The sequence below is a fragment of the Rosa chinensis genome, chromosome 1, assembly GCF_002994745.2.
Source record: "Rosa chinensis cultivar Old Blush chromosome 1, RchiOBHm-V2, whole genome shotgun sequence".
In the NCBI taxonomy this organism is placed as follows: domain Eukaryota; kingdom Viridiplantae; phylum Streptophyta; class Magnoliopsida; order Rosales; family Rosaceae; genus Rosa; species Rosa chinensis.
The window spans coordinates 2,955,921-2,979,624 of record NC_037088.1 but is presented as its reverse complement, the minus strand read 5'-3'; the positions used below and the strand labels follow the sequence as shown (position 1 = coordinate 2,979,624).

At 36.0% G+C, this 23,704-nt stretch overlaps 3 protein-coding genes across 7 annotated transcripts; 1 reads left to right on the top strand and 2 right to left on the bottom strand.

The window, feature by feature from the left end:
• Positions 1-893: 893 nt before the first annotated feature.
• LOC112173190 lies at positions 894-1,679 on the top strand. Its single transcript, XM_024310776.2, has one exon. The coding sequence runs from the start codon at positions 1,196-1,198 to the stop codon at positions 1,403-1,405; it is 210 nt and encodes a 69-aa protein (XP_024166544.1). The 5' UTR covers positions 894-1,195; the 3' UTR covers positions 1,406-1,679.
• A 6,965-nt stretch (positions 1,680-8,644) lies between these two features.
• On the bottom strand, positions 8,645-11,604 carry LOC112175982. The gene is made up of 6 exons (XM_024313756.2): positions 11,263-11,604; positions 11,115-11,167; positions 10,934-10,989; positions 10,243-10,848; positions 9,590-9,764; positions 8,645-9,103 (listed from the first exon to the last, which is right to left on the bottom strand). Exons 1-6 carry the CDS (start codon positions 11,408-11,410, stop codon positions 8,894-8,896), a joined length of 1,248 nt encoding a protein of 415 aa, XP_024169524.1. The 5' UTR covers positions 11,411-11,604; the 3' UTR covers positions 8,645-8,893.
• A 1,039-nt stretch (positions 11,605-12,643) lies between these two features.
• LOC112177479 (E3 ubiquitin-protein ligase BIG BROTHER) lies at positions 12,644-17,388 on the bottom strand. Of its 5 annotated transcripts, none has more exons than XM_024315796.2 (9): positions 17,158-17,388; positions 16,953-16,999; positions 16,431-16,609; positions 15,589-15,817; positions 15,133-15,167; positions 14,917-14,961; positions 14,102-14,229; positions 13,399-13,507; positions 12,644-13,276 (listed from the first exon to the last, which is right to left on the bottom strand). In XM_024315796.2, exons 3-9 carry the CDS (start codon positions 16,569-16,571, stop codon positions 13,226-13,228), a joined length of 738 nt encoding a protein of 245 aa, XP_024171564.1. In that variant the 5' UTR covers positions 16,572-16,609; positions 16,953-16,999; positions 17,158-17,388; the 3' UTR covers positions 12,644-13,225. The 5 variants fall into 5 exon arrangements, with proteins under 5 accessions (XP_024171564.1, XP_024171545.1, XP_024171552.1 ...); XM_024315777.2 differs by having other exon boundaries at positions 16,823-16,999; positions 17,158-17,387; XM_024315784.2 differs by having other exon boundaries at positions 16,823-16,984; positions 17,158-17,387.
• Between the last annotated feature and the right edge of the window lie 6,316 nt (positions 17,389-23,704).

Genomic DNA, 23,704 nt, shown 5'->3' with positions numbered 1-23,704 from the left:
GCAAATGTTCAGCCAAAATGATGATCGTTATGGCATTGATTACTACCTTAAAGCTAGTACGGTCCAGGTTGACAGATTTAGTCCGTCCATTGATTTAAGAGAGTTAGATATCTTAACAATCATTAATTTGGCTGAAAATTTGCAGAGATGATCTATACACTAGTACCTAAAAATTGAACGGTCGAGATGTGGATATGCGACCGAAAAGTGACTCAAAACTCGAACTTCACACATTAATTTCAAACCGGAGCTCCGCTCTGGATAGGATCTGTATATATATATATATATATAAACCCTATACAGACCTAAAAACTGAATGGTAGAGATTTTAATATATGATCGAAAAGTTAGCCTAATAATCGATCCATAAAAATGACCAAAAAAAAAAAGAATCTCTCACTAAAAGGGCCTTGCGCGTGCGTGTGTATATTTGAATCAAACCTAAAAGGGCAGCAATATTATTCATCTCACGCAAGAATGACCATTACATACCATTTCGCTGCTATCTGGATAAACAGATAAGAAGATATGTTAGTACCCGCAGTAATACGTAAAGCTATGTCCACTCATTAGACATTAAATAAAATATATTTCTTAGTTTAATATAATATCTATCTACTACTTAGTTTTTACTATGCTTAGGATGAGAAATTAACGCAGAAATTGACTCCAGGAAAAATACGGTATAACAAACAAAATAGGAAATAAAATGTAGGATCAGCATCGACTGATGATTATCTAATACGTAACCCGGTTTGTTTTGATAAGGAGAAAAGTAGAAATTGAAGATGACTATCATACCAATTTGGGATTGTGGACGTATCCAGCACCTGGAGTTACTCATGAAACCTTTGCTAGAATTTTCCCCTTAAAATGTGCTAGTTACTTCTTTTCTTATACCCTCTGCTATAAAAGCGTGACTCATCGAACAGTGACAGTACAGCTCTGCACATTTCTGATCACCAGGTCAGGCACTCACAACCCCACAAAAACCCAACTACCAGTCCCTTCTGCCCATCTATCCATCCATTCCTCTTCTTTTCTTCCCAAATCTTCTTCCTCCTTCCAGAACATTTTGCCTCTCTCTCTGTCTCTCTCTCTCTCTGTCTCTGTATCAAATCTTTAAGACCCTTTTGGCTCTAATTGACTTGGGAAATTGGGTTTTGATCAGTCTCGTTAGAAGATAAGAGCGGAGATGTTTCTGCAGTTGTTTTTCACGGTGGCTTTCTCGGCGGTGCCTCTGACTCTTTACGTTCCGCCGCTCCGAAGCTTAAACCCGTTTGTGGAGACCATGGAGGATCTAATGTCGGAATCCAGAACCTACACGAATAGGGTCTACCCACGTGTCCGCCATCTCTGGCGTAGGATCTTGGATTGTTTGCTTTGCAGCACCACCACCAGGTAGATTCATTCTTCAGTTTCAGCTGGTCCAATTGTTCAGATCATCATCATCACTACTTCCGGAGTTGCTGTCATATGTAATATTTATAAATATCAAACGAATCACAAACAAATTTCTTATGATGCCTTCTTGTTTTAGCTTCTGGGGGTAAATAAGTTTTTTTCTTTTAGTTGTTTGTCTTGTAAATTGTTGTAATTGAGTGAGAATCGTTTGATGCCGTATGTTACAGAGGTGGGTTTAGTGATCGAATATATTTCCTGGTTCGTTTTCTGGGTTTTGTTGTTTAATGTGATTATCAGAATTTAGAAATCTGGGTTTTACTGGGTCTAAGACTCTAAGTATTGATTTCATCATCGTACTCATGGGTATTGCTAAATAAACTTAGCATTATCAATTTTAGAAATCAGAAAATAACATTCGGGCAAGCGTATGATCCTGATTGGGCCGCTGATCAAGGCAGGGGGCCACGGTTCATCCGTACTGTTCATGTGATAACACAGCACAGGGTGAGTTCTAGTTCTAGCTTAGGAACCTACTTATCGTTGCAGCTGTTTGCTGATCTGAAAGGCAATGATGAGATAATTCTTGAAGGAGTTGATCTGCTTGCTCTTTTACTCTGGTTATTTCCGGGGAAAATCATGAGTATCCCGGAAGGTTTCGAACTTTCCGGGAAGACTTTTTGTAGTGACATGCAAGCTCTAGAGACTCACGAAATACTACTTTTATTATGACCAAGACAGACTAATATAATTCACGAAAATACCGTATATTTTCTTTTACAGAAACTGATTAATGAGTATTGTTATGTATCTTCCTAATGTACATCATACAAGTTTATATGTAGAGCACTAGAGCCTAGTAAAAGGACTGACAATGCCGCCTACATGGTATGAATCATGTGATAATTATAAGACAATGCTATGTAGATTCTAGAATGAACATGAAAAGAAGAAAAGTATTTCAATTCAAGATTTTAGTGGATACTAACACATGGTATGCAAGTGTCGGCATCTCAAAAGGAATGAAGTTTGTCATTTTTCATATTACTATTTACTACAAGAAGTATCTCGTTTCTTTGCATACACCAAACGTGAATGGTTGTTGAAACTACAGGCAAAACACTTGATAAAGAAACTAAATCTTCAGTGAAATATATACCTTAGCTTCGATCCTTTTTTATTTCATTCTTTCGATTCCTTTGCATATAAAGAGAAACGAATTGTCTTGAAGTTATTTTTAAAATGGTCAAATCACATATGTGATTTATAATGGAGAAAAGTATGAGAATTTTTTCTTTTTCTTTTTTGAGAAGAGAAGTATGAGATGTTATTGAGATTAGAAGATTAATTTTTGAGTTTTCAATGGCTAGTGAGAAACTACGTAGATGGTAATATAAGCATGAGCTCCAAGCCTCCAACGAGTAAAAGAAATAAAAAAATTTATGATATGTACTATTCTACACCTTTCTCTGGCGCCGCGCCCCACCCCCCCCCCCCCCCCGGCCTTTTTTTTTTTTTTTATTCTCCCTTCTTCTTGTTTTCTTTCTTATTTCTATCTGCACCATTATTTTTGGTCTTCCTAGGAATTAGGTTGGCAGCGTTTGGCGGTTAGTCATTGTTGGTTGCCATCCAAACTGGCTCAACTTCACCTTAAAATATTGACGTTGATCCTCAACATAAAAAAGACAAATTAAGAAAGGATTTTGGGTTTTGTCAAGTGATTTGAGTTTTGTCTCTTGGTCAGAGTTACAAGAAAAACGTATGCGTCTGAATTTTGGTTCTGATAATCATTCCCTGAAAAATTTGATATATCCAAGTATTGTTCGATTTAGACCTACATGTTTCGTTTACCCTCCAAATCATGCTGGTGTTTCAATCAAGGGCGGAACTAGGATCAAAAGTTTGGGGGCAAAATGTAATTTTTCTTAAACGTAAGTACCAAATATTCAAAATAATCAAAAAAGCTAATTAGCCAAGAAGTAATTAATAGTTTTATACCATAATTTATGTTTGAACAAAAATCTTAGTAAGAAAGAAGGTTAAATATTTTATAAGGGTTTAATAGTTTCCAAAAGAAAACACAAGTTTAATCTAAAGTCATACTAAATATTAATTATTCTGAGTTGTGATTGGTTAATATATTAATTTTAATGAGATAAATATGGTATATATTAATAATTTATAAATAAAATATTTAAATAAGGAAGATATTGAAAAAAACTTGCAGCGGTCCGGAACCTCCCCCCCCCCAAACCCACAACATAGTTCCGCCCCTGGTTTCAATATAATTGTTTGGAGCCAAGATGCGATGTATGTGGTCTTTTTCTTGGGTCAAAGATATGTGTGGTTCATTGTCATATATTGGTGTACATTCCCCATTGTAGCTCCTAGTCTACTACTACAAATAAATCAAATATGGTGTCCCATGTCGGCAGCGTGGAATAGAAGGTTCCTCATCGGTCATTTTAGTTTTGTGTGCGGATATTTAAAACTCTCTTTTTTTTTCTTTTTTTTTCAGGGGAAAGAAATCAAGTTCCGTTAATATAACGACTTCACTGGGGTCAAGCTAGAGGAATTTGAAAAATCCCTCATATTACAAATCGATGAACAAATCAGCCAACATATAGCAGAGCTACCAAAAAACAAACAAACTAAACTAAAAAAGAAAAGGTAAAAAAAACAAAATGTAAAGGTGAAGGAGGTAAATGTAAAGGTGAAGGAACCTCCTTCACCTATCCAACCCTAAATCATAGCCACTAACTTGACAAGCGTTGACGCCTAAGACCTTCCTGGTGTACATCGCTACTCATTAATCAGCAAAACAGTTACAATTGAGGACATAACAAGGTGAGAGTACTTATTGAAAGCAGGGAAAATTCAGCTCCTTCCAACAGCCCATACTAGGCCCAATCCACAAGCTAAGAAAGGATAAAGGTCAGCCATTAGCCCACTGCCCCAGGCCTAGCCTAAACCCTAGTATGAAACTAGGGTTTCCCATTGAGAAACCCGAGGACTAGACCCTAGACTAGTCCGGCACTCCTCCTTCAACGCTTGAGCCAATGTCGCCGCCGCCACCAACCCAGACGACCTCGAAGGCTCTAATCCGGTCAACGTTGGCCCAACATCCTTCCCTCACCTCCAAATCGACCTACTGCGAACCATCAAAAGAGCAACGAACCATCACCGTGGTGCGGCTTAAATAGCCTCACAATTTAACCCTGCAAAATGTAGTTGTCAGTATAGGATAAGCAGGGATCGTTCAGTCCGAGGATTGTATGGTACACCTACACAAAAAGGTCAATTAACAAATAAAAGAATAAAATGGGGGGTTTTGAAATTTGGTTCCTAATCTACTTAAAATAAAAACAAGACAAATAAAACTATATACAATGATCGACTTCCCTAACCTTGACCAATGCTACTCGGAAATTACTAAGTGTAAAAACAGAAAATCAATTTCAACATGCTACAAAAATGTGCCCATCTTTAATGCCTAGATAAGAGCTCAAATGAAAAGCCTCAGCGGATCAATCCACTTATCTGATTCATTCTAATGTAGGCTTAGATCGGAAAAGTCCTTATCAAGCCTAATACTACTAATTTTTGAAAACACTCAGCGTAATTCTCTTAATTAGTAGTATTATCTAACCCTTGAATCAACTTACACGTGCAAATTAACCATTACACATAGAATTTAACACGTAATTTCCAGAATCATTTAATCATTAAAACATGATTTTTACCACCCGTTAGAACTAATTACTACTTGTTTAACTCAGCGTCTTAACAAATAACAATTACTCTTGGCAAATTAAGCAAACAAACAAGAACTCTCACCGTTATTCTAGCATGCAAACTTATTAACATAACTCTAAAAATTACCTAAACACGTAAAAGAGCACAAGATTGTAACATGCATCATAAAAGAATTCTCGAAATTAACTCAATAATAAACTGAAAATCTCAAAAATATTAATAAAAATATTCTGAAAATTCCGTGTCTCCAATTACACAACTCGCAAATTGAAACACACAAAACCGAAACAAAAATTATAAGTAGAGTCATAGTTACACTTTGAAGCTTTCCTCAGCGGCTTAGCAACACGGTGATGAACTCGTCTATACTATGGTGGTGGAGCGTCCTTGACTCAGCGCCTTAGAGCTTTGTAGAATGATGGATGGATGGGGTCACGGTCTTGTAGGTGATGGAAGTTTAAGGAGTGAATTGGGCAGAGTCTCGGAAAAATTTTTGGCCAGGAAGTGATAGGCAAGGAATTATCTTGGCTGGGAAGTGATGCAAATTCTGTTATGGACGTTGCCTATTTATAGGGGAGCATTGGTTGGCTTTTGTCAATCATACCCTTCATCATTGGACAAATAGGATTGCATCATAATTCCTTTAATTTTCCAACTGAAACGTCTCCTTTATGGCCTTAATTCCTCTCATAATGGGGTCTTTTAACAAGCTGAAACGTCTTTCTCTTTTATTTTCCAGTTGAAACATCTTTCTCCTTTATTCCCCAACTGAAAAACGTCTTTCTCCTTTATTCTCCAGCTGAAAACGTCTTTCTCCTTTATTTCTCTTCTTCATTGCTTGGTCAAATGTCTTAAATGCTTTATTTTATGACTCCATCATTGCTGTTTCATAGAGTTCCATTAGGCAAGGTTTCCTACAACAAGCAGGAGAATATCATAATTTTCTAGAGAAAACAAAGGGAATTAAAATGTAAAGACCGCAAAAACAGTTGACAGTTAGGAATCCTGATCCAGCTAGGATTTTTCATGAATTTTACTTTTTCCGCCTATTTCACTCCAAACACTGAACAAGACTCTCAAAATGACTTAATGACTCAAAACACTAAATTAAGGGAGAAATAAGGCTAAAATGAGGCACATAATCAATAATATCGTCACACTTTTTTTTTTTCCTATCACACCGATCCGGCGTTCGACCACGATCCTCCATCGTCGACTTGGTTGAGAAAGAAAGCTCCTAAACCCCGATCTGGACCAAACCGAGATCAACGCCCCTGAGACGCAGAATATCGGCCTCCTCTTCAGCCGACGAAAAGCGACAACTGTCGAGGCTATCGGTGTGACCTCTGACGCCGACACAAACTGCCGAACCACTCCTACCCTCAACCGCAAGCCGCCGCGAACAAAAGCCTTACTGCCTTAAACTGTATCGTTGAGCAGTCCACCAAAAAAAACGACACCACCGAAACAGGAAGTGCCACAGAATTGGAAGCCTACCATCCCCTCGCCGTCACCATTCCTATGCAACCTGATGTGGGGACTGCAAGGTCGCCGCCACAAGCAAATGAAACCTAGGTTTCGCTTCTCGAGGTCACTCCGAATTGCACGGTGACCTCCCCCTTTTACAAGCTTATTTAATAAGTGAGTTTCTTTGTAATAGTGAATGGTATTAATTCTTTATGAACTACTTGACTGTTTATTTTAGGCACAAGTATAGAGATAGATTTTATGTTTTGTTCTAGTTTTGATATTTAATGATATTTTCTCATCTTAAAAAAAAAATAAAAACAAAAACTTCTTCTTAAGAAAAAAATTATATGATGAGTGAGGTTGTAGATGAGTCATTGTTTTGTAAAACCATACAATCATGCTCATAACAATATACATATATGTTTGATATCAACAATGCATGGATCTAGGCTTACCTTCAGTAACAATTGGCATAGACTCCATATATGCAGCACTGCAAACTCAAGATCAACTAGATATAACCTTTTGTTATTCATGAACCTTTGCTTCTCAATAGACAGAACTTATGGAATTAATCGTGGTGGTAATAGGGACCAATCTCATATATTTATATAGGATAGTTAGCCCTTAGAAACCACCTATCAAGGCAATTCACAAGGGATAGGTCTCCTAGTTCTCTTAATGTATCACTGCTTTGCAGTCTTTCTTGTAGACTAAGAATTGAATTTCTAACCTTAATGATTAGATACACATTTTCATTAATTTACTAGTATTAATATACAATTTGTATCCATATTAAAATAGGTTTGACATTAAGCTCAATTATCATATACATTAAGATAATGTGTGACAAATCCACATTTGATCCTATCATGTTTGTTATATGCCTACAGAGAATACTTTTGTTTCCATTTTTTTTATGTGGTAAAATCTTTGTATGAGCCAAAATTTGTCTGGCATTAAGGACGCAAACTATACTTCAATCCATATATTTATTTTGTACATTAGAGGGGATTCAAATCTTAGATTTAGTCTAATTCTAATTTAATTCTCAATCCCCTCAAGGGCATTATTTAATCTACTTTGATATAAAATATTTCTATATTTTGTTTAGCATAAAAGATTGGAAAAGAAATGGGCCATCTAATGTGGCATTAAACGTTGCAATTATGCATCACCAGAATTTTGCGTGGTTGGTCGGCTGTTAAGCTCATGATCTCAATGTCTGAACTCATATTAATCAATAACACTAATGGGCATGATGTATGGAACCAACTAACCCCTTGTGGATTTCACCCCCCCCTCTTTTTAAAATTCAATATATATTGTCTCAAATGAAAAAATACGGTGACAGATTACCCTAATACTAGAAAGTGCAAAGTGGATTAGACATTTCCCAAAATTTCCATTTGAGATCTAGACGACCGTCACAACTTGCACGTAGGAAAATGTCTACGATTTTAGGTTTTTGGTTGTAGTCACAGGCCAAATCTTTTCAGTTCTACTGGTCCTTCATATTTTGTATGATTATATTGTGATTATATATAGTTTGTTGTTTGATTTGATCTTCTGAATATTGATCAGGTAATATTTGACCAATACTAACTTCATCAAAAGAGACAACCAAAGCCAAATAGCTAGCTCTCACAATGGGAAGGGCCGACCAATTTTATTAGATATTATTTCTATACTCGCCAATGCACTCAATTGGTAATGCTCACGGTTAATAGTCCAAGAAACAATAGATAACAATCTCCACATATTTGTAGTGAAGCAAAACTATTAGAAAATCTAATAAAAAAAATTGAGTTATCCCCATTCCTTGACACCAAACCATAAGCATTCGGCCTCTAAACAACATTAATCTCCGTGATTATGGAGCTAGCAAGAAGATAGAGCTTTCAAAGAACAAAAAACTCTAAAACTCCATGCTCTTAGATCCCATACGTGTGTAAAACAGTACCAGAATGTTAAAAATTGAAACTTTATTCATTGCTCTTAGATCCCATACGTGTGTAAAACAGTACCAGAATGTTTAAAATTGAAACTTTATTCATATTACCCTAATTCAATTCTTAGGGGGCAGTTATTACATTACATTTACATTTATTCATCTCTATAGTAATCAAGAACAAAATAAATCTAGATGCTTTTATGTAAAAGAAGAGCAAATGGTTACTAGAAGCTACAATGTAAAAGAATGAATGAATGGTACTGGAAATAAAAGATATAATGAATATGAATTTCTTAATCAATCTTAACCACTTTAGGTAGACAGTGTGCAAGGTTTTAAAAACCAGAAAACGTCCAAGGTTCTTGCTTCTTTTCCATCAGCAATATAAACGCTTTTGGCTTTTTCTGTGGAATCATCCTTGGTTATCACTTGTTTAGAATCATCCTTGGTGATTACTTGTTTAGAATCACCCGTGGCGATCACTTGTTTGTTGGTCGGCCCTTGAAGGATTCCCCCCTTTTCCTGCTCATTCAATAACCAATCAATCAGGGAAAGCTGAAATGCTTGATTTATAATCTTGTAGTAAAATTAAAATCTACAAAATTGGCATGAATGGTCCTTATGTGAACATCTTTATAGTTCCAGCAGGATAACAAGTCAAATCCAAAATTGTACTGATTTTTAAGTTTTTTATTTATTCTGTCCACAGTTTAGCATTTTCAACAGAACTTGGTGGCTGATAGAACAAACCTATTGGAAAATCTCAAGCATGTTAATACACTGTTCTGCATGAAATGTCAAACATGTGAATCAAGCATAGTTCTTCTGCATGTGTTGGTGTTCATATAAGCAAGCTTAGCTAGCGTGGGTGAGGTGCAAACATAATTTAGTTTCAAGCATCAAGTGTGTATAGTTTAGTTTTTCATCCAGTGTTTATTATCTTGGTGCCTTGATTCGTTTAACAAAGATATAATATGAAGAAGCAGAAGGATACATCTAGTTACATACCATCAGTTTGGACTTCGAAGCTTTTGAAGGTGTGATTTTGCTGGGGGGCCTTGTAGCAGAAAAGCATTGAGGAGAGGGAGGGTTGGTCCGGATTTGCAACAAGTGCTCTCCCCCTTGACGCTTTACACTCTCCAAATTTAAAGAGACTGGAATGTTCTCTGCATTGTCAACTCTTCTGCAGAAAGTGGTCTCAAAATTAAACCATGCTTACAATCATCAATGGACAGCAAATCAATAGAAAAGATCAATTGCATTCACTGACTGCCAAAAGGACCCCAATTTTTAGCTAATCAGAAGATTACAACCATTGGATCATACTCTGTTAACTTCCAGCATAGAAGTTATGAAACAGGAATCCTTTTGATCTATTACTACTTGACTAAATGAAAGTAGAATCATGTTTAACGGATAACTTTTATGCATAGTGTTACTGTAAGTCATCAACTACATGAACGTTAGATGACTTGTGAACATTCTTTCTAGATGTGGAGTCCTTGCCCTCATACCATCTGCACCAACTGTAAAGTGGCATGTTCATCCAACTAAAACACAAGACAAATTTATACTTGAAGACACAAGCATGGCTTTATATACTTGCAAACCAAATAAATGTATATACTCCAGGACATAAAATAAAGGTATAGTAAACTTACTTCTTAATCCTCTTTCCCTCCTTTAAAATTCTCCCCTCAAATCCTTCAGTTTTCCCTTTATTCGCATCCATCAATGGCATTCTTTCCCTTTGCTTCCCATTCACCTCACCCCCAACTTCGCCATTACACTCCTCCTCCTTCACCATTGTTTCTGTTTTCCCTTTACCCAATTCAAGCAATGGCATTCTCTCTCTTTCCCTCCCATTCAACTCCCCATTAGACTCCACCTGCTTCACCTCTTCTTCCTTGTTTTTCACCACACCTTTCTCCACTTCCTCTCTCTCCTTTGCTCTCGCCGTCGCCATTCTCTTCAATTCGCTGCAGAAGTCAGTGATCTGATTCAGAATCTCCTTTCCTGCGAATAAGTTCCTTGCCGACAGCGTGCTTTTCAGCCTGGGGAGCACCTCATTGTTCTGTGGAGCAGTGTCAGTTGGTTGCTTCTTCTCTGTACTTGATTTCATTGCTTCCTTCATGGCCTTAGCCTGATAATTTGGAGGGGTTGATAGGTTGGGGTTCTGATTTTCACTATCCTCCTTGAATCTTGAATTATTATTCATTGGATGAACTGAAGAGTTGGTGAGCCCTCTTCTTTTCAATTTCACATCTCTACATTACAAAACAAAGATATTAGAGTTACATATAGAGAAAAATGAACGAAATGGGAGTATGAAAGATGGGATTCATGGGTTACCTTTGGAATTTATCACCAAGCGGAGAGACCCCAGAAGCATCAGATGGGCTCGGAACCTTTCCCAAATCAAGAAATGTCAGAAAACCAAATTAATGAAGCTTTGAAAATTCTATATTTGGGTCTTCACAGTTTCTTAATAATTACTAGACAAAACCAACAGACAAAGGAAGAAAGAAGAAACCTTGAAAGGTGAGGATCTGAGAAAATCTTCAGCCGTCTTTGGGTGATTGCATTCTGTAATAAATATATGATTCTTGGTGTTAATAAAAATTGGAGAAAGAAAAAACAAGAAGAAGAAGAAGAAGGAGAAGGAGGAGGAGGAAGCTGACCAGGTGTGCAAAACCAGGCGTGGTCGTCGACGAGGTTGTCATTGGGGTTCAAGAAATCGAACCACTTGGGAGCGTTGATCTGCTCGTAGGCTTTGTCCTCTACAAATCTCCATTCCAAGTTTTTCCAATCTATTTTTGCAGGTTCCATTACACTTGATAGATTATTAAACAACACAAACAGGAACAAGCTAGACACACACACACAGAGATAGAGAGATAAGAAGTGTGTGAGAAAGAAACAGACAAAGACCCAGAAAGAAAGCGAGCTGTACAGTGCAAATTCACAAGACAGAGAGATAGATAGAGTGGGAGAGAGAGAGAGAAGGAGAGGTTTTGGGGTTGGAAGAAAGTAACCGTTATGAACGTTGGTGGGTCGAAAGGGTTCTACTCTCTTTTTTTTTTGGTGACCGTTGTAGAATTATTTATTTCATTAATTAATGGGAGAGTCTTGACTACCAAGCTGGATCTGGTTTTTTTGGGGGACAGGTAGCTCTACGCTTCTAAATCATGTGGCAAAGTGTTGGACATTATTTGGACAATAATAACTATTACACCAAAAAATTAAGGTTTGCGACCATTCGCCTACGTTACATAATTTTACATTTATGTAAATCCATGTATATATACTTTAATCATTTCAGTTACGTACTTATTTTACAAAAGAAAAGACTAGTTCAATGTTGAACATAATTCATTCAAGTTTACTTAATGTATCAATACATTAATGCACTGTAAAACTTTTCAAAAAATAATTATTGATTTTTCAATAACTAGACTAGACTAACTTATATATCACTTTTTTTTACTAGATTTAATGGCCAAAGATCTGAAGCACATAAGCATGGTAGAACTTTTGAGGATCAGGGACTCGTTTGTTTCATGAATTTGAGGCCTTAAGCCGTGAAGGTGCTTCTTTTATCAGATTTGGCAAGTGCAAGGTTGAGTAAATGGTTCTCCGGTTCATGCAAGGAAAAATAGAGGGGGGAAATGAATCATTCCATTTTCCGTGGGATTTTTTTTTATTTTTTTGAGATCTTCCAAAGAGTAGAGCCTCGTGCTCACAGCATGCCCATTCTTAATAATCACTTATTGGAGAGTGACTTCTCAGACTCGGTAATGGTCGTGTTACTAGCAAATAGGTGAAGTTGTTTTGCACACTGCCTCACTCATTTGATGTTTCCAGCATTACTTCTGTTCTGGCATACAAATTTCCAGCATTCGAATACAACGCAGGCCCAGCCCAGGTTCACAGTGCATCAGAGTATTTTTTTTTATTTTTTATTGAAGTGCATCAGAGTGTTTGTATATCAACTCAGCTTGATAACAAGGTCAGGTTAATATCAATAGTCTGATAATTAAGACCGAAAAATTTAAAAACATATACCAGACAAATATGTTTTCGATCATTCACAAAATTAGAAAGTCAACAAAATCACTTTGCCTAAAGGCATTAAGCTTCACTAATAATACTTGGCACCATCCATCCAAATTGATACATATTTCAGAAACACAAGTTCTCATCTCTTTTCATAGAAAAGAGGTGAAAAGGAAGGGGAGACTTGTACTCTGACCTTGAGTGCAGGGTAAGCGCTCTACCACTATAAGTACATGCCCTAGCAGACCTGGCTTTAGTTCCACTGATTGTGTATGTCATAAATCATACTACAAGAAGCTAAATCAGGAGTTAATGACTAAAAAGTATCCAAAAAGAAGAAGAAGAAGAAGAATCAGCAGTTGGAAGTTTCAATGCCGAATTCGAATTTCATATTAGGAGGTTGAAATGTTTGGTTTCCTTTCTTTTTACTCCGGCAGAACGTATTAAAAGGTAAATGGGAAGAAAGAGGGGGAACTAGTCTATGTATATGAAAAGATTAGGAAAAAAAGACAGATAAGAAAGGGGAGGAGAACAAATTTGAAGGATCAAACAAACACCGATTTTGTAAACAGTTAGCCAAATGATGCTTTAATGCCTTGATTCCCCGGCGAATACCTCAAGGTTGCAGACTGGGCATATCTAAACAATGTAAAATAAAAGAAAAAAAAATAAGTATCTAGGATGGAGTCATCAGAATGAAAGAACAAGAGAATGCAAAATTCCGAATTCTGAAAAGCCTGGAGTTTAAAGTGTTGACAAACCTTGTTGATGCCGAGCCATTTGCTGATGCATTCGCTATGGTAAAAATGATTGCAGGGCAATTTCATTTGTCGAGCTCCTCTTTTGTACCTCGCCTGGCAAATTACACATCTGCTTTTCCAAACAACAGTATTATAAATGAAAAAATGCCAAAAGCTAAAAGGAAAAACAAGGATCAGGCTCTCCACTTCAGAAAAGAATGGAAGAAAAATACAAAATGTTCTTCCACAACCAGCACTACAAAGTAGATATTAATATGGCATGCATCAACTAGGGGAAAAAAAAAACAATTAAGAGGTGAAATATGAATTATCAATTATATTACAGTAATAATATCTGATCATTGTTCAGAGTCTAAAAACAGAAGAGAACACCATGTCCTTTGCATGCAGTTTACTTCTCAAGTTCAGTACAGAGGATGTTGATAAGTTGCTCTATTTCTTGCACGGCAAATTCTGATGACATAATACATTTACAGTGATATATGCCAAGTGAGGTTTATCAATGGCATGATTTCCAAATTTCAAATAATTGCAGACTAAATTTCAGATTGTCTAAACAGGGAATGGGAAAAGAGAGGCAATCATATTTACTTCTGAGATGAGTGGGAGAAAGGCAATGGAATAAAATGGTCTGAAAATAGGTTTGCTGCTTTAGGTATATAAAAGTCTGTATTACTTGAATGCCAATAAGTCAGAATGTCACCTCTCTCCAGATTTCTTTCTTGAGAAAAAGCTTCCACACTTGTATTTGGTTGTGGGAAGCAAGCTAATAAGTTCGTCGGAAAGTCCTCGGCTTTGAGTACCAACAGCCTCACCCAAATCGAGTAATTCCTAGGACCAATATAAAACTACACATATTAATGACATTCGTTAAGACCAAAAAAGTATGTATGTACGTGCGTGCATATACAAATGAAGTTTATAGGCAAACCCTTGCCCTTCGTACCCATATTTGTTTCCAAGTTTCAACCATGAATCACTAATTAATCTAAGATATGTGATAATCTTTCAAAGTCGGTCTACGTTTCATACAATATATGCTTAAACCAGAATGTCATAAAAGGATGACATTGACAACACTGCAAATCCTATTAAGCTTCTGTATAGAAGAAATAGGTAACTGTACTATGAATATGATAACATATATATATAGGCCACCAGCCTAGGTCCCGGGACATAAGAGATCACAATTCATTCACTCCTTGACTTTTACATTTTCATATTAGGCTTTGCATAGTCTAAAGCCAATTCTAATCTTGTTAATACAGCAAATTTGTGATAATCATTGTTCAATTTGTTTTGAAACCTATAGATTCATTAAAAGAACATCATGCATTGATAAATTAAAAAAAGCAGCTGAACAAAGTTTTGTGTGGTCATGAATGTGCAACCACTCATGTTTGTGTTATTGCTTAATGTCCCTCCCACAAAAAACAAAAGGTGGTTTAGCTCTAATATCTAAAAGAGACGAGCCACAAGAGCAATGCAGAATATTAGGACAAGGTATATATAACATACCTCATACGTCATGTTATCAGGATCGATGTTCTCTTCCCATTCCACCTGCAAACATACAGAGCACAACAGTTCGAATTTTTAACATTAGTACAGGGGAGGAAGTCAAATTGGAAATACATTATTTGATTTATGCCAAATCAAAATACTATAGATTTAGTGCATAAGCATTGATTCAGGACATAGCAGAAGAAAAAGGCTGAGAAGGAAAACCCGCACCTGAGAAGTATTTGTGTTTTGCTCATTTGGAATGGCTGAAAAGGCAAAAGAACTATGGTTAGAGAATATATTATTTCCAATGGTTAAATGAATTAACAAAACAGAAAAGGATAATATCTATCATGAAAATTTAAATCAAATAAAGATATTGAAGCTCCATGCAGAAACCAATTGCAACAGAAAGGCATTTTCATACCTAATGGTACTTGGTTTTAATTTTTAAACCATAGTTCTTAAATATCATCAAAAAATGGTACATGGTTACTCGAACAAGCCAGTAGCATGATATTTGAGTCCATACAATAGGTAGCTGGCCAAGACTGAATGGAACTAAAACTTAATTTTGATTCCAAGCATAAGTTTCAAAGCACAATGAAGTGACAAAATTAGGCACCATACAGTCAGTCATAACCAATATACAGTATGGGAAACAAATAAACAGTTGTTCTGACTAACATTCTTCGGTTATGACATCAACTTCCTCGACTACAGTTTCTTCTGGTTGCGAAGCAGTGGTAGGAGGCTCTTCTGAATTCGTCATTAAAGGATATTCCCAAGCCGTCCTGCTCATATCCATTCTCGGAAAATGAGTATTTACCTCATAAGGACCGTAATAAGACGTATTCCCCGGACCAGAGAGTCCAAATTTGTAGGAGTGCATATTCATTGACCAGTATGCAGCTTCCTGGACACATATTATACCCATAAGTTAAATTCCAGTTCATAGAAATGATAAAACAGTATTTCACTACCCAAAATGCTGACAGTAAACAATATGGGTAACATCTTGAACACACAAAACATCATAATGGTGTAGTTCACCAAATAAGTGGAATATTCAAACTTGACCAACTACAAATATAAATATCACACTAGGTAAAAGCACTAGAATAGTTGAGCAGTTGAGCTTCCCCAATTGTAGCAAAACAGATTGCTACAGGATATAACATCATGCACAAGAAATTCCTGATATATGAGGTAAGTGGACTTGATCCTGTTCCACAGTAAAAATGATCATAATCACATTTACTTCTGAGAATTGGTTATTTTAGACTTTCTGTTAACTAAGAAAAGAATCCAGTGCATGTTAATTGAGGAAATACAAATCAAATGCATCCGAAATTTATCACTGAAAAACCAGAAATGCATCAGAACAAAAACTGACTTTCCGAATTCACAAGCAACATGGATCTAAAACAACTTTACAATATCTAACCAATAACAAGAGCATGAACATGAACACTATTAAACTTACATCAACAAAATAGCATACTGTAAATGAAGAAAAGAGAACATGCCTGATCATGCACGGGCATGGCGTGACCATAGTTCACGGGGGCATGAGTAAGACCTTCAAAGAAGTCCATAAAGCTTTCAGTAGCCGTGTAAGGGAAGCCGGTGTCTATGTAATGCACCTCCATTTGTCCATTCCCGTTCATATTTGCACAACTAACCAAACTCAGATTTGCATAACAAGCTACAAAGTAAATGAAACCATTCAAATTTCACAGGGAAAAAAAAAAACAATAGCAAATTTAGAGCAAAAGATAAGCTTTTGGACTCATACCAACTACAAATCAGTAAATAAAAAATCAATCTTTTTTACTGGTTCTTGGATAATGAATGTGGGTAAAGAAACAAAACACTTGCACTAAGAAATTTGCCAAATGTAGAACAAAACAAGGCATACCTACAAAGCAGAAATTAAAGCCTGTTTCTTTCGCCAATTGTCTTCCTTTTTTGGCTACTAATACAAAACTTGTAACTTTCAAGATGGAAAATTTTGGTTTCTTGGTTTGGAGGAGATGAGAAGGGTGTACCTAATTGAGCAAAAAGATCCCTTCACATTTCGCTATGAAACAAAAATCTGGGAGAAATCAGAGGAAAGAAAGAAAAGCATTGAAACTGAATTACAAGGTTTGCAAAACTCTAGATATTTCAGTCAATGTGAATGTAAATTCATGAAAAGAACATAGAAACAAAGAATTGGGTGAACTCAGAAAGAGAGAAAGAGAGAGGACATACACTGAGGAGGTTGGAACAACAGAGAAGGATTGAGAGAGAAGGAGAATGGGAATGGGTTTGGCTTCTCTCACAGTTTTGAGTCTACAAGCAAAGATAGAGACAATTGGCTCTCACTCTCCCTCTCTAAATGGATTTCTTCTTCTCTCTCTACAGTGTATAGTGTGGAGTGTAGAGAGTAATAGTGTTGGTTTTGGGAGGGGTACGGAGTGGCTGTGTATTTCGTTTCACGAGCACGCCAACTTAAACAACATCCCATATTTCTATCTCTGTCTTACTACTACACTAATACAACACACCCTATTACTTTATGTAATTTTCTTATTTTATTACTCTTCTTATCATGTTTTTGGATGGCTATGATCATGATGTTTGTCATAGTTTGAGATGGCTCTTTCAGCTATGTTCAGAATTCAACAGTTTGTTTCTAGGGAAACCGGCCTTGTATAAAGACGAATCAGGGACGCCAAGAGATTGTCATGGACAATTTCGCCCAACACCCCTCTTGACACATGTCCAAGTGTGAGTCTAGCTATTCATCTTTACTACTATAAATGGAGATCCTCTTTTAATGTCAAAAGGTTTCACCAAATTTTGAAGTATCTATAATACCATTCGATAACATAATTATCAAATTAAGTTAATAGAATATAAATAGATAAAAGTGTAAAAGAGTAATTAGCCAAACTATCATTGAAAATGTCTTTCTTTTAAGTTGATCTATTTTCCATTAACATCATAATATCACCCGCGAGAAACGCGGGCACGTTGCTAGTATATTAGTACGCATACGTTCAATTGTAACGGTGAATCAACTTATTCGCCTCAAGTACTTTTTTTTTTTTTGAAAGGATTGTCAATTTATTAATAAATGTAAATGAATGTAACAGCATATCATATCATAACTCACTCTAGCAGGTTACATTAAAATTGAGTCATGCTAGACTACTCTAAAACAACATAACTGTAATTACCCTAAAGTAGAGCTCTAGTAGCCAAGATAATGTCAGGAGTATGGACCAAAGTCTGCCCTAATTTATTCATAAGAACCTAAGATTACCCTACATGAGAGGGCTCCCCCTATATCCCAAATACGGGCCTAACAACGAATGGGTCGAAAAAACACAACCAACAAAAAAGCATAGGCCCAAAGAAGGACCCAGGCCCAACAAAAAACTACTCTGGGCACTCAAGCAGGACGCAGCCGCTCCAGAATCACCTAGCATCATGCCCCCGTCAAGTTGTCCCGCACATTGCCTTGCACTCGCACTTTGACTTGGAGACTGATCTAAGGACCAAATCCTCGACTTTGCCTGAAGCCAATACGAACTCTTCGCAAAGGCCGGTCTAAAAATCGATCGAAACACCACCAGCTGAACAGAAGTCGATGTAGGAAGCTAGCCGTCCGCCGCGCTACAATAGTCTCCATACTATTCAGGAACTTTTTTATGATTATATGACAAAAAAAAAAAAAAAAGAGAGAAGTAATTTTTTTTCCTTAATTATTTTAAATAGAATAGTGGGAAGTTGAAATTAATTACTTGTAGAGAGAAAATATAGAGATAAATGGTTTTTTTTGTCATTTATTAATTACTATAATGTCCTTTAATTATTAAAACTAGAATTTGTCTATACACCTGATGATTGTGGATCGGTAATTTAAAGAAATTTTTTTAATAAATATTTTCATTTTATTTTATTTTGACATTTTTGTCCCTGATAATTAAAATGTTATCAATGAGTTTTTAATCTTTCAAGGTTTGAAAGGTAAGAAAGTTCACCATCAAAGATTTGTAGTTCATCCTAAACTAAAAGAAGAAATGAACAAAATAGAAACAATAGAGTATGTATTGCCAAAATTATAGATAAAACATAATAAAATTGAAGAAAAATTAACACAAAAAATTAAATAAGTGATAACTTTTTCGTAGCCAGCTTCATGCACACGACTTTTGACACACGCGAGCACTTACAGGAAGGCTAGTCACAGAGAAGAAAGATGAAAGATGACATTGCCATATTGGCATCGAGTGATGGAGGGGAATGCAGGTAAAGCCGTTTCCACAGCCGGTGAGTGTTAGGCAAGCCGCACTCACCTGAAACAAATCTGTCTCCATTTTCAATCTTTGCCGTACAGCTCAGCTCAACCAGTAACACCAAAGATCTAAAATCTTCTTCTCTACAAGGTCCCTGTCTTTCTGATCCCTACATTTTGTTTACCTAAACATAAAAAAGTTGTTTGGTCTCTCTCTCTCTCTCTCTCTCTCTCTCTCTCTCTCTCTCAGTCTCTATTCCCCAAGTAGCTTTAAAGGGGGAACAAGATAATGTTAACTAATAACAAAAGTAAACAGCTTTTTGTCTAAACTCACTGTAAACTGTTTTGATTTTCAAGATACCATTCCAATAGGCAGTTACCATGTTCTTATATTTTTACAGTCCCAATGAACTCTAGTGCACGGTCAAGTTGGGAAATGTTGAATGTGTTTGATGTGAAAATGGCGACCTTGAATTTGAATGAAGCCCTTGAATATTACCTCAAGTGTGTTGAATTTTGTAGCTCAAGATAAATCGGTTTGTGATAAATGTTCTATTCCATTGTGGATCGAGTTGAACTAGTAGCGTATTGTCACACGTCAAAGACGCAAGCAAGAATTTTTCTAAATTAAATATATATCATTGTGTTATTATTCCTTTAGCGTTTTTGTGATAAGATAGAATATATGTGAGATATTGACTTGGAATTTCATTTGAAATCGATTCCAATTAAACCGATGATCAAAACTAGGAAAAGAGGTAAGGATTTGTCTAGTTTAAAAGGTTAAAAAAAAAACAAAAACAAAAATTTATGAGACATATTCTTCTTGAATAGTTCTACACTACATTGAGATATCAATAAATAAAGTAAACTAACTTCATACATTAGTAAACTAACTTGACTTAATCTTAAACTAGTTTATTTTTGTAGTAAACTAATTCCGTGATATATTAGTATATGGGGACGAACCATTTCTTTTTATTAATGATGAACAAAACATCCATCAAATCAGTTGAACTATCAAGTCGTGCGATAAATTTGTTAAAATCATTCATTAATTCATTAATATCAGTTGAACTATCATGATTTTTTTTTTGATACGATTCATTAATTCATGATTGGTTTCATTGAAAAGAAAAAATATAAATCATCAGATTTGATTCTGTCCAATAATTATGGGTCCATTTTGAAAGCTTTGCTTGTACGCAATGCAAGGAACAGTCCTACCCATGTTGTACCACCACCGCAGACGCAGACTCGTTCACCACCATATTACTTTCAGTCCATTCACAACCATTGAAACAGAGAATCTCGTGACATACCAAAGGATTGTACTATGTGAGATACCTCCTTTTAAATACCAGAGATACCAAGTACCATACCATTTTTTTTTCCTGAATGGAAGTACCAATTTATGCGATTATATTTGAGCTCGAATTGGAGATTTTAAATTTTAAATATTTGTCAAAATAAATTTTGAGAGATTAGGCACTTGGTGCATGACACTAAGTCACTAATTACACAATATGAAGTTCAATATCTTTTAGGGAGAACATAATTTGGAGTCCACAATAACAATGAAATTCGACTTTCACTTTCTGCCTTCCCCTCATTTTACCTAGACATGTAATGCAGTTGTTTGGGACCACATGTAATGAAACTCCTACAATAGAACTGACCAAAAACCTGTGTTCTCCAATACCCTAGCTAGCTATATTAATTCCATATACAATTACATAGGCTCTGTAGTTGGACTCATAAAGCTTATTCAATGTGGATGTATATTAGATTAGATCAAATGGTAGTGTCACGAGTCCATGGGACAATAGCACCACATGGAAGAGAAGTCCTTGTACTAGAAGCAAGGAATTCAAGGGGGTTCCAAAAGCTGGTCAAAAATAAACATAAAAGGATGAAATAGGGCATCTAATACAGTCAGTATTATATGAAACACATTAGAGCTATTTGTTCCAAAGTAACAGGCTGAGTCAGCTTAATTAAAGTGTTATTAGCTTTTTTTTTTTCCTTTCTTAAATTTCAAACTTCTATCATTAGTTGATGTTTCTATACTACTCTTTGGCCACCTTAAGATAAATATGCCATTAGACTACTATTTGTGTTAGCTCACCTTTTGGCTCGAGCAAGTTCTAATGTTGAGCAATGGATTTGATTGATTTTATACTATCGAAGATGTCTTGTGGAGTCAATTTCTCTTTTCTTTAAAGGCTTGAAGTTTAGGCACTTTGTCCCCTCACATTGTATTCATCAATTTCAATTTACAATGCACACCATGATGTTCTATACTCCCAACTCGACTAGATATAGACAACTTTACTATAAAAAAATAAAAAATAAAAAAATAAAAAATAAAAAATATGAAAAACATGGTAATTTTGAAGAAGCTACAATGAAAAACATGGTAATTTTCTTTAGCAAATAACAAACAAATTCCATTAAACAAAAGACAAATTACAAAACCGGTACTAAAACAAAGGACATATTGTTAGGTTTGGTGTCTATCCCTCATTGGTGGAGATATTTTGCATGGCATGAATACATGGTATTAATGGTTTGTGCATTTATGGTAACAACTTATGTATGAGAAATTGATGCTTTGACAATAAATGCATGGTTAAATTCATGATGGACCTTTGGTATTCCTTATGAGTTAATGTAGAAGGTGGGTGATGTTGAGATTCTGACCTATGTGTCTTCTTGGTTCTCTCATCAAGTTGATAATGTACATACACATGTTGGATCATAATTTATATATATATATATATATATATTTGTGTCCTAAAACATGAAAATTATTTGTCCTAAAAGTCAAATTTAGTGTTGACTAATCTAATTCCATATTTTGTAGAAAATCTTGACAAGAGGAGAAAAAAAAAATGAAATTTTGGCGAATTTAATATGCACCACCACTTTTGGCGGCACAAGTACTTCGTGAAGCAATCCCAGAAAAATAGGAGTTTAAGTGGAGCAATGAAGCCATGGACCATGAAGTAATGATGCAAAGGGCTAAGTTTGATCACTCCTTTGGCCGGAAATTACAAGGGAAGTCCACGGAAATTGTTATGCAAAATAGTTGCTGCAAAGCAGGAAACTGCAGTTTAGAATCAGCTTATCGAGAACAGTTTTAGAGAGCTTTCCTTGCAACCTTCCAAGTAGACTCTTGCAAAAAGGGTTAGCTTTCCTTAGAGACATGATGTTGTAGTACAACATGAGCCCAGGATCTGGTCATAAACGTCATCAAGACAGCGGAAATTAATGCTCAAATTAGGCTTCCCGAGAAGGTAGAAACTATCAGATTTTCACAAAGCTTTTTGAGAGATCTTTTCTGGCAACTTACTTAGAGTTTTTCTCGAAGGTTGTTGATCATTCTAGAATACATGATGTTATAGAGTATGTAGGGGTTGAGAACCATCCATAAATATGCCAATAGCAAGTAAAACCTAGTCCAAGAACGAAACTTCAGAAGCAGAAAATGAATCCTAGTCGAATAAGGGTAACTTGGCCGATAATCCATTTTGGATGGCTTTGTTGTGCATTTTTGGAAGGTTTATGATGCTGCAATTCTCAAGGAGAGGCCTAGAAGAATCTTACAAGATTGTGGCAAGATTAATCCATCATATTATCCTTTGGATAATAAGTATGGTGCATAGGGTTCTCTCTCATGCTTGTCATTGACTTTGGTGACCCAAAACAACTCCAACACTCTTCATTTTCATGTTTTCCATGCACAATAAAGAGAGCTAGATAGTCCTCTCTTCTCCTAAGTCGTCTTTTTCTACTCTACACTCTCATACCTCATCATTATGTCATTTCTCTTCTCCAACAGTTCACCTCCTTTTGTTGATTTTTTCTCACTCTTTCTCTCTTGTTTCTTACTTATGAAGAGAGGGCTAGCTGCTTCTCTTCCTCCTCTCCCTCTAGTTAAGGCTCTCTCTTCCCTTTTTATCATCATATCATCTTCCTACAAGTTTCCCAACACTCCATCACCCATACATATACCACTCCATTACATCTTTTTTTCTCTTTATATTCTCTACAGTACACTATCATCTCCTCCACAAAATCTCCACCACCACCACCACCATCAATCCATAACCTCCACTATCACCACCACCATCAATCCATAACATCTATTACCACCACCAAATTCATCATTTTTTGCATCTACCCATTCTATTTCATATATATAAAGCTTCACCACTCCACCATTTCACCACTTTATCATTTCTACATCTTATATTCCATCATCAATCTTTGAAGAAGAAGGAAAAGAGTCTAGCATCACTTGAAGAATCATCAACACATGACAAAACCTGCATAAGTTCATCTACACCATCCTCAATTTGATCATCACTAGTCACTTCTCTATCCCTATTTTTTAGTTTGATGTTCATAAACATTTTAGAGCTTATGTATTTGATTGCAAGTGAGTAGTTAGTTTGTTGAGGCTAGGGTTGAAAGCTCTGGCCAATATTGTATGACTTTAATTTAAATATT

Coding starts and splice junctions, on each gene's coding strand:
- LOC112175982 (XM_024313756.2), bottom strand. CDS start 11,410: ATGGAACCTGCAAAAATAGATTGGAAAAACTTGGAATGGAGATTTGTA. Junction 10,990..11,114: donor TCAGATCCTCACCTTTCAAG/GTTTCTTCTTTC, acceptor GATTTGGGAAAG/GTTCCGAGCCCATCTGATGC. Junction 9,104..9,589: donor CTTCGAAGTCCAAACTGATG/GTATGTAACTAG, acceptor TTGAATGAGCAG/GAAAAGGGGGGAATCCTTCA.
- LOC112177479 (XM_024315796.2), bottom strand. CDS start 16,571: ATGAACGGGAATGGACAAATGGAGGTGCATTACATAGACACCGGCTTC. Junction 13,508..14,101: donor AGAAAGAAATCTGGAGAGAG/GTGACATTCTGA, acceptor TTGGAAAAGCAG/ATGTGTAATTTGCCAGGCGA. Junction 13,277..13,398: donor AATGGCTCGGCATCAACAAG/GTTTGTCAACAC, acceptor TACATTGTTTAG/ATATGCCCAGTCTGCAACCT.
- LOC112173190 (XM_024310776.2), top strand. CDS start 1,196: ATGTTTCTGCAGTTGTTTTTCACGGTGGCTTTCTCGGCGGTGCCTCTG.